Genomic DNA, 11,040 nt, shown 5'->3' with positions numbered 1-11,040 from the left:
AAATGTGATTGAGTATTGATCTGAGCTGTGGAGGTTGAGTTTCCTAAATCTATCCATGGAAAGGACACAGTGAAAATGTCCTTAGAGAGAAGCCCCTGATGCTTTGACGGCTCTTCATTCACTCGTCTAAAAACATTTTGCATGGCATACTTTCCAGATTCATTCATGACCTTCAGACACTAGTGGGGCAACAGCACCACTCGATGGACAGAAGTGCACATAACAAGGAAAATATTATGCGTGACATACAGCACATTATGTATTTACTGTGACTTACATGTTAATATGCCTTTTCATACAGAAGACAGCGTTTTTGTTGAGTTATTAGATATTTTTATTGTCTTGTTTCAAAACAATGGTTCTGTTTTCTGAAATAGCCAAGAAGAAATCACCCAGGTCTCAGGTACTCAGCTAGGTTTGGAGCCTCACCCCACACAGCCGAGGGCTCACGTCAGAGTCACTCACTCACACCTTGTCTGCCTTTTCGCCTCTCTCATACACACATATTTACACACATGCCACACTGTTCCCCAGCCAACAGCATCCACGCAGAATTTTGCTGGCACTGTAGAGATATTGTATCATAGCAACACCATAGCAATACTGCCTACAGATTAAACAAAAAAAGCCAAGGCAGCGCCGTTGGCAGAGCAAGCTATAGTCTGCTTTGCTTTAGCAGGATGGTGTACAGAAAGTTCACATTTCAGCATATCAATATGATAGGAAGACCCTGACAAGCTATGATGTTTGATCTGCTGGCACAGAAAGCGTCATATATATTTACAACACAGGCTGTACGTCTATCTAAAACGCAGATAAACTGGCACATCCATGCACTCATGCACTCTCTCTCACACACACACACACACACAATTTCAAACATGCTTCTCAGAAGCAGTGAAATGATCACATGTCTTAGACATTGTATAACATGACAGCAAAAAAAAGCAACGGTGATATTGATATAATGATAATAATAACTTTAAAATAACATTTAGATAAGATTAACACTGAACATAGTGACAGAGAACTAAATCAACAGTGATATCCAACACAATGTATCCATAACAGGGTTAAAGCACATTTATGGACCCGATGAGTGTTTCCCCTTTCTGTGATCCACATCCCTTATGTATTTGTTTTTCCTAAACTAGTGCACTTTTCACAATGTAATGCTGACATGTACCCAATATTGTACCAGTCCCGGTCATTCCCATTGACAGGGACTGTTTTCAAAGCACCTGTAGAAACCACAATTAAGTGCCTTTTTAAAAAATGTGCATATGTACGTGATACGTTAACAGCTTTGTAAGAGGGGTAAAAAAGCTGATGTAGATCACTGAGATCCAGTTTGCATTAGTTTATAGATGGACGGCTATAACAAGAAATAAGATGTCAATATCGGGTTTTGCCAGTGTTGTTTATGTAAAAGCAGATCAGGGCTGAATGTGTCCTGCTTTTTCAGGTCTGTTCAATAATACATACTGAAACAAAGATTGTTTCAGTCATGTATATTCCACTGGCCGCCCATGTGATATTTTAAAGATATGGAGTTCAGATAGATTTCTCAAAATGATCAATAGAAATACGGGTATTCCACCTTAAGTATATGTAACTATTATGTCATTATTGATTGTACATATGACACAATCTTTAGTGTGTATGCTTCAGGTAGATACTCTATTACAATAACTATAGTTTAAAAGTGATATCAAATTACGGTGTTGCAGATTAAACATTAACCTTAACACTATGGAAATCATATCATGATTACACATGCTGGTGCTGGCTGTCTTATTAGGTCATCTTGTTTGCAATATTTTGGATTAGTAGATGAGAATTTGGAAGAATAAATACAGAAAATACTCTATGTCTATGCAACCTCATTGTTCTAATAATGCACATCGTTACGAGACAAGTATATGAAACATTGATGGCTCAAAGAAAGTTATTTTATGTTTGGAACTGGAAAGCAACATTTGTTCCGTGGTGCAAAAATGGGCTTTGAAAATCATCATTTATGAGATAAATAAGTATTGAAGAATTACTGGAATACATGACATAAGACACTCTCCCCTCCTCTGTGTGTGACTGTCTGTAACTCAGTATGGTACAGTAAAGCTCAGTGTGGCTCAGCAGCGTGAAAAGACATCAAAGTCCACTGCCTGGATGATTCCCCTCCTGGGTCACTGATTGTGGTCTGGGTCACTGGTTCTCAGGTAAAACTGCTCTGGCAGTGTGACCCAAAACTTGATTTCTGGGTTTCAGATCTTTGCCTCAGTGCTCGTCTGATCTAGTGACTGAAAAGAGGAGCGGATCATCTGGGCTTCATTAACACACAGGTGACCAAATGCCTTGTTGTACCATTCTTGAGATCTTCCCCTGTAGCAAGAAAAGCACATAACACACGTTAATGAATGCAATGTTAATTGAAACCTTGACTATGAGAACGCTTGAAGTCCGCCCACACCTGAGGTCCACTCTGGAGATATGTGTGAGCCTGGTCCTCCCGGTCCCACAGGGCTCGAGGAGGTACTGTGACTCCAGCACCACCCCCCTCACTGATCCTATGCGTGGGCTGTCGTCATGTTCGACAGACACACACACGAGCGCACAGGAGCCTTTACACAGGTCTGTACGCCATGATCTGAGGGGGCAGAGAGACAAAAAAAAAAGAGAAATACTGTGAGCTTAGTCAGGCTTTTAATGTGGGAATGTGAGACATAGTTTTTCGGGGAGAACTGCAACTAATAATGGTTTATCAACTTTATACATTGTAATCTGCAGATTATTTTCTTGAATAATCGATAATTTTTTGGTTGAAAAATCATCAGACAACAATAAAAAATGACCGTCACAGTAACCCAGAGCCCAAGGTGATGTCATCAAACACCTAATGAATTGTCCAAAACTAAAAAATATAGAATATTTGCCAGTTCATTTTCTTTCCGTAGACTAATCTTTGTAGTTCTTTTATATAGTACAGTATTTTAGAAATGTTTATGTACCTTAGGAAATGTTTGAGCAGGTTGTTTTGAATAGTAATAGTCTAAAAATACATGTTGTGATTATCGCTGTCAATTATTTTTTATCTGTCGATATTGACATTGTAAAATGATTGTTTACAGTGCCTTCAAAGCTATGCACTGTTCAACAATGAATAATATTTTAGATAACAAATTCCAAATCACACAAAGCACGCAACTATTTAAATTCATTAATCCTGACCTTAGTACCACAAAGTCGCAGCTGGGTTGAGGTGCCATGTTGCGGCAGGAGTACTGGTACACGTCTGTCTGTTTATCCAGCGTCTCCAGAACCTTCTCCTGCTGTAGCTCAGTCTGCCACAGAGGGCGCTCTCTCAGCAGCCGCTGCAGCACCTCACTGGGAGTTGCTGATACCTCAACACACACTCGCCACCGCCTTAGAGGGTTACCATCTCCCACCTTACACACAAACATATCATGACAAAAATGCTCATTCCCTTATCTGATCATGTATAATCTGAATGTGTGTGTTGGTCTCCACGCACAGAGAGAGGTGCAAATCATTCTTTTGCATTGGAGTTGTGCTTCCTGTGGAGAAGCTATCAACTGAAATTACACTGTTAAAAAGACATTGATATTCCCTGTTGTCCCATCTGTCTTACCAGCCCCTCCCAAAATCCTATGAAATTCCAGGAATTCAATGACCACATACCTTTTTAAATGCCAGTTCTGTATGGTCAGCAGTTGAGCGAGACACCCAGCCTTTGCTCTTATCTTTGGCCTCTTCCAGCAGGCTCTGGATCAGCCTTTCTAGGTGTGCATGATAGGATCCTTCTTCGTCCTCATCCACTTCCTCGTCCTCATCCACTTCCTCGTGAGCCTTGCACAGTTCGTCCAGCGGGGGCACCATCAGCTCAGCCTCCATGTAGGAGTTGCGAGACTGGGTCACCATCTCCTCTGGGATCTGGGGAACAGCAGGAGGACACGCATCACATCACATCACATCACATCAGCTCAGGCCTAAATGCTACCGTGTCTAAATCAAAAAATAGATTTTGACAAATAAAATAAATTGCAATTTAACTGAGTTGACCATTTGCTATTGGAGCAATAATAAAATACTATACATGGAAATCACAGAGATTTAAAAATACATTACGTTATACCAGTTCAAGCAAAGTATTATTTGATACAAAAGTGGAACAACAGTTTAATATCCACTGTCCTTTCAAATATTGTCATCCCACACAAACCTTTAAACTCCAACACCAGTCAAAATAATGACGAATTATACACTGTCCTCTGTGGGGTAAAATGATTCAACCATTCATGCTTATTTGAAAACTCTTAAAACCACATTAAAAATTAAAAATTCACACTGATCAAGCATGTTGATCACTGTAAGGCTTTCACTGACAGTTTCAGTATATACTGTACTCTACACACCTACATCTTTAAGGTAATGATGATTTAAGAAATGAGCTCATTACACACAATTATCCTGTTGCCTTTTATAATAACAACTCAGCAGGGGAAACATCGCTCCGCTTCCCATAGTCAGTAATTTTTATCTGTTATATGCATATATGAAGACATGGTCATGCATTATTCATACAGGGAATTGTACTTATGTCATTTATAATTTTTCGCTCTTATGGAAACAACCCTAAAAACTGCCGACCCTTCATATATTGATAATATAAAAGCAATAAAATACTGCTGTAAATTGTGAATCCTGACCTGAAAGAGATGCTGGCACTCAGTGATCATGTGTGCCAGGCCCTGGGTGGCGGCCAGGTTCTCACTCAGGTCTTTCTGATCGGGGCGGCCCGTAGTGTACTTTCTTTGGATTGACCTTGACGAATAGAAATTATACAGAATATGCAGAACATAAATTGTGTGAGCATCAACATTGGAAGGACAGAAGAATGCAAGTTCCCAAACATGCATAAAGATATTATGTAAGTTAGCTGATCATTATAAAATTAGTGATCACATCACTATAAAATGTCTCTACTGATATGTACAGCAACCAACATAAATAACATCAAAATAACATGGCTGAACCTTCAATTTGTCATGGTGGCAAATTACATAAGAGACCATAATAGCAGTAATAGGAGTAGTAACACTGGTTGACAGTACTTGTACAACTCCTATTACAAGTAGTACTACGACCGGCCACAATTGTAATATTTAGGCACCCTTTTGTTATAACCTGACCAGGGACTATGAAAGAAATTTAGCTCATTTGCTAACTCTGGTACATTGACATTGATGTGTAAACTCAAATGTTAATTAATGGGCATTGGTAAATAAACAAATAAATAATAAGCAGAATTAAAAACAACAACAAAATAAGACATATGAAGAAAATCAACAGGGTCTGTAAAGCCATTTAACAAGTCAAAAAAAAACACTATTCTGCCTTTGTGAATGCAGCTGTTTTTTATTTTATCTTAATAACTATTCACCTTTATTTAGATTCTAATGATTATATAAAAATGTTTTAAAAAAGAAGAGTAACAAATAATAAATAAAGAGTAATAAATAATGTGGTTTTAAAGTTAATCTAAACTGTTAATCTAACATCATAAAATCAGGATATAATCTTCTCTTGGACCCCATGTTATAGTTTATTTAACACAGCAATAGTTATTTTCCCCAAATCAATAAAAGGCTTTGATTCATTAAACCAGTTCTTGAAGGTCAGTGTAGAGGGGACAACCCAGCAGTTCATAATAATAATAATAATAATAATAATAACACCCTTCGATCATTGTTTTTGATCAGTTCGTATATGTACCTTGGCGACAGCGTCTCGTTCTTCAGTATGCTGAGATGGAAGAGCGAAGGCCCCAGACAAACAGCCAGGTTCATTGGCGTCATCTGGTTCTCCTCCACCAAGGAAGTGACATCGCGTAGGAAGTAGAGCAATGTCTGCAGAACCTCCCTGTTTTCATCTGGCATCAACAAAATGGCCGCCCTGACGGCCTGCAACCTCTGCTCCTTTGGGACATCTAAAGTCAAAAGCAAAGAGCAAGAAGCAACAACGGATCAAAAAATAGGTCACACTTCCTAACATCCAATCTTTGATGTAGTCTTTTCGTGCACATATGCAAATTACATACACATAAATCATACATCCGGTAAGTAGCTAAAATTGGACACTGTTTCTGTCAGATTTGGCTAACGGTGTCAGCCTGTGAGCTTAATATCACTTTACTGGTTGGCTGTCACCAATCCATATTCAAATTATCTCCTTGGCCAGAGCACCTTGGGAAAACTGTGATGATTTGAAACTCTGAACAAACGAACAAATGACCCACAGTTTGCTAACTTGAATTTCCACTAAAGCCAGCTAACCAATTAAAAACTTTACAGTCACTTCCTCTGAGGCATATGGCGTCAGCTGCGCCAACATGTTGCAGCATTCATAGCTCCGAGGCAACTTACACTGGTAAATATGCAGGAAGGTTTCCCCCAGCTTGCTTGTTAGCAGAGGCTCTGGCAAGTCTCTGAAGAACTGTTTGACCATGTCGGCCACGTCGTAAGCTGACTGGTCCTCGTAGTTTACAGAGTCAGGGGACAGCTCACACTGCTGCCTCAGAGCCTGAATACGAGACTTCACGCCGGACTTGCGGAACAATCCCACCTGCCACAGGAAGGAAAGAAGAGTCGGGCAAAGCCAATGGGGAAGATGGGAACAAAAAACAAGGCACTTATTTGCTTTGTGTCAGCTGTCTCATATTTGAAATGTGAATAACTAGTTTAGCCCTACAGTGAGAGGAAATGAACAGACTCTAATTCAGTCTTGTAAAAGCTGTTTTCCTCTCTAACCTGGTCCAGACAGTGTGTTCGGAGGTGGCTGAGGGCCTGCTGTAAACACAGAGGGAGCGGAAAACCACAGCGCTGGACATGGATGATGAGGGGAACACCAAACACACTCTTCTCTTTGTAGTCTGGCACCTTCATGCGCTTCATAAACTTGGGCACAGACCTGGGAGCGATAGACAGAAAATAATTAGGGAAGTGTGTGGGAGAAAGAGCGGCCTCTGCTTTCATTATCTATCTCTTCCTCTGCTGGTCAACAGAATTTCCCTCTTGGGGACAATAAAAATGAACAAGACTGATCATTAACAACACAAGGACGTGCTTGTGCTTGCAGGTCATGCGACTGAGAATCTAAAGCCAGTTTATGAGCGACATTGATGCCTTTGATAAACTAATCATGCACGAACCCATTGTAACTGGCTGCTAAGTGAAGTGGATGTTATGGTTTTTAAAACATGTGGGAAGATGTTGATTGTGCATATAGTCCTGCTGTTTCAGCTCTGATGTAGAGAAGTTGAAGGAAGCAGAGGCCATTTCAAAAACTGTCACACACAAACAGAGCTTATCTTCCTTAGTTGGCATGAAAGATAATAAGGCAATAAGAAGAGAAGAGTAAAAGAGATTTTTGTATAGGAGAATTCAGTGAAAAAATGAGCAAAAGTGATGTCTAACTGTTTGACATCACATCTTGTAAATTCCCTGAATTAAGAATTAATGCATAGAATATTAGCAAATAGCCACACTGCAGAGAAGAGGTGAGAAACATACGCACAAAGACGTGATATGATCCACATGCATGTGGTAGAGTGTACACCCACCATGTCCAGCCATGTTTATTGGACATTGAGTATTTCTCCATGATGGCGGTGAGGCGAAGCAAAGAGAACTTCTGCAGCAGGCTGAGCTGGCCCGCTGATTGGCTCCCGATCTGCAGTGAAGATGCCGGCTGGTTGAGATGATCAGAAGTTCGGAAACTGGGCCACCGAAGACTGGGATGGGTAGAAAACACCAGTAAAGAATGAGAGACACAGAGTTAGTTAGTAATTGAGTCAATGTAAAGGCCTTGCCAGGTCAATTTAAAGAAATTTAAAGAACGTTTCTAGACTAACTTTCTGGTTAACCTTTGACCTACCACACCACAGTTTACCTTTGCAATGACTATTGTTGACATTTTGTGTGCCCTCACTTTAGGTTTTACCTTCAAAAAAGTGGTTTTGATGATCAGGTAAACTTGTTTACAATCTGCCTGACTGTCTGACCACTTGTTTCCTATCTTGTTTTTGTCTTTGATTTCACTGTAGTGATGTCGGCATGATCTTAGTCATTACTTTGGCGAGTAAAATGTTATAATAACCAATAAAAATGAGGCCCAAAACTACAAAAACAAAACCCAATGGATCTTTTAAATGTCTGAACAGCTACTCACCGTGGTCTTGTCAGTGAGGCCCCAACGCCAGAGTCCCGCCTCTCCCGACTGGTCCCTGTTGAATCAGTGTCGTTTAAGGAGACTCCATCTCTCTCGCCTTCACTGGGTGTAGTCCTACCCTCCCTCTCCTCCTCCACCTCCCCTGTTTCAGTCTCGGGCAGCACACTGCGGCTCCAGTGGTCCACTATTTGCTGCAAACCGCTGACGTGCTGGATGATGTCATCTAGGTGAGGGAACAGATTGTCTTCTTTCTCTAAGTCCAGCAGGTCTCCTGTGCTGGCGTAAAGGTGGGAGCCAGGCACGTTGTCATAAACACTCACCCTGCTCCCTCGAGGTGCTCCAGGACAGGGGGGCTTGGACAGAGGTTTACCAGACCAAGGCTCACCTAGGCCATTGTTGGGTGGAGAAGTTTGGGCCCCTGTTTGGGGGCCATTGTTCCTGTCACCGGGGGAAGGTGCCAGGCTCTCTATGGATAGAGCTTTTGGAAAGGTGCCTGGTTTATGGTCTTTGGGGATATGAACAAGGAGGTTTTCATACGAGTGAAACTGGTTTCTGCCAAACTGGCTTTGCCCTTCAGTCCTCTTACCCTGAGAAGGCAGCTCCATATCTTCCAGATACATGCTGCTTCTCTTGCTAGCAATGCGGGGTTTTGTACACACGGGCTCCTTCACTCTGGGCACTACTGTTTCACTGCTGGGACTCATACTCACCGTGGATTGGTCTTTATTATTATTTATAATGGAAACACGGGAAGTGTCACCATCAGTTTGGTGGTTGTGTTTAGGGCTGTGTTCTAATTGGCTAATGGGAGTACACTGGAGCATCTGCAGAGCGTGAGGCTCCTCCCCCTGTAACACTGGCCCACTTATTACCAGCGCTGGCCTGCGATTTGAGCTTTTCCGCCTCGTCGAGGGCCCCCAAGTGCGCATTAATTCCATGCGACGCAAGAACTCTTTGGCTTTACTCCGCCCTCCTTGCCCATGGCAGCTGCTCTTGATTGGCAGGGAGTTGTAGTGTGGGAGTTCCCTGGGTGATTGGTAGGAAGCGGAGAGAGATGCCATAGATATAGAGTCAGGCATGGCGGAGGCCGAGTCCTCACTGTGCAAAGAGGAGACTTCTGTGATCTCCTGCTCGCTTAGATCAGTCAGCACACTCTCACTGCTCACTGTGCTGTGCAGAACCCCGCCCTGACCTGTCGGGCTGCTTTCATTGGTGCCGTCCAATAGGAAGTCTTGTAGGCGAGACCAACGTCGGCTGCTCCACTCGAATGTCCACCTTTTACTGATAGCCAGCGGGTCATCTTCATCAGAGTCATCACCCTATGGAAAGATAAAAGAATGCATTAGATATTAGTTACTAGATTCCCTTTTAGTTTGTGCTCACACATATAGTTCTTTTGGCGTAGACTCAGCAAGAATCATGATTGATTGTTTTATAATACTTCTAGTACTACAAATCAATCAAGTGTTTTAAACACAGCGTCACATGGTAAATGTTCAAAATGTTCACATGGTAAAATCAAAAAAATTTTATTATAGTGACAGTAACTTATACTGAACTTGAAGTTTTCATTCTCTCTAGAGCTCATGCAGAAATACCTGGAAAATAAGTAATTGTGTCTGCCATAACTGGGGAAACGTTTACCTCGATCAACAGACAAATTGGTTAAATTAGTTTTGTTTAGCTTTTGAATTCATATACGTATGTATCCATATCACACTGTTGTTTTGTTTTAGTTTAATGAACTGCACCAGAGGTCCCATGGAAGCAGACCAAGGTCCACTTTTATAGAGGGTCTCTGTGCAGTTGTTCAAACCAATTTCCAAAGGAAGAGTTTTTATATCCTTGCATTTCAAAGTCTGACACCAAGAGATCAGAACCAAGAATATGAAATGGAACATTTCTTGTAAATTTAAATGTCTTTTGGCTATAGCTTCTTGGTGATAGCTGTCCGCAGTTGCTGTTAATGGAACAATGTGATATATATCACTGGAGATTTTCTTTTTATGTGCAATATTTTAATTTTATATATTTAGATTTAATAGATTTTTCATTGTGTACTCCTTGAATTGTTAATTGTTTGGAGACGTTGATCTCCCTGGGCTGGTTGGATAATTAACCACACCTGTCAAAATGTCCATTTAACACAATTTGTGGTTTGGAGTCAGTCACTCTCTTATGTGATCCAGATTGACAGATTTTTCACCAGCCTTTAAACCAACTGGAACACAGTGTGAACACAGCCTACATGGCAATAAATTGTTAATGAACAATTAATAAACTTTAAAATCTGCCACAAAGATATTGATACAGAAAATGTGTCCATTCATGACGGCTGACAAAACACAGCAAAACAACAACAAAGAGTTTGTTAAGATGATGTCTTGCAGTTGAAACAAGGATGATCTTACTTTCTTCTTGGGGTGGCTGACATCCAGTTTCATGGAGGCACACTTGTTCAGAGTATTTAGACGTCTGCAACACACACATGAACACACAGTCATTCAAACGTGCTAGTGTTGGTAGTTTGGATATGTTCTAACTGTTACTGTGTGCACTCTTAGTGCTCACTTTCACTCTCTCATCTCTCATTCCTCACTGTCACTGTCTTCCTTTCCTTGCCTGATCAGTCAGTCTCAGACATGCCTCTTCATTTACCTCTTTGATCTTAATTTCTGACACTATCCTTCTCATTACACTCTGTCTATCCCATTCCCCTCCCTCTTTTTGCCTTTCATCCCCTGATTTCTCTCTTCTCCATCTCTGGCATCACTCCACTGGGACTAATCCTTA

At 41.1% G+C, this 11,040-nt stretch overlaps 1 protein-coding gene across 6 annotated transcripts in view; it reads right to left on the bottom strand.

The window, feature by feature from the left end:
• Nucleotides 1–316: 316 nt before the first annotated feature.
• LOC119895716 (stAR-related lipid transfer protein 13-like) overlaps nt 317–11,040 on the bottom strand; it is a 55,798-nt gene continuing 45,074 nt past the window's right edge. For all 6 annotated transcript variants that reach the window (XM_038708992.1, XM_038708994.1, XM_038708997.1 and 3 more), the window contains 11 exons: nt 10,659–10,722; nt 8,248–9,566; nt 7,640–7,810; nt 6,828–6,987; nt 6,444–6,642; nt 5,794–6,007; nt 4,728–4,842; nt 3,700–3,951; nt 3,229–3,446; nt 2,471–2,647; nt 317–2,382 (listed from right to left, as the gene is read on the bottom strand). In XM_038708992.1, the coding sequence (XP_038564920.1) occupies nt 2,265–2,382; nt 2,471–2,647; nt 3,229–3,446; nt 3,700–3,951; nt 4,728–4,842; nt 5,794–6,007; nt 6,444–6,642; nt 6,828–6,987; nt 7,640–7,810; nt 8,248–9,566; nt 10,659–10,722 (3,007 nt within the window). In that variant the 3' untranslated portion in view covers nt 317–2,264. The remainder of the gene's footprint in view (nt 2,383–2,470; nt 2,648–3,228; nt 3,447–3,699; nt 3,952–4,727; nt 4,843–5,793; nt 6,008–6,443; nt 6,643–6,827; nt 6,988–7,639; nt 7,811–8,247; nt 9,567–10,658; nt 10,723–11,040) is intronic.

This window comes from Micropterus salmoides, unplaced genomic scaffold, assembly GCF_014851395.1.
Source record: "Micropterus salmoides isolate LMB-PRFRI ecotype aquatic unplaced genomic scaffold, ASM1485139v1 Ms_hic_scaffold_9, whole genome shotgun sequence".
NCBI lineage: Eukaryota > Metazoa > Chordata > Actinopteri > Centrarchiformes > Centrarchidae > Micropterus > Micropterus salmoides.
Note: the sequence above shows the minus strand (reverse complement) of the source record. Positions and strands in the feature narration are given on the sequence as shown.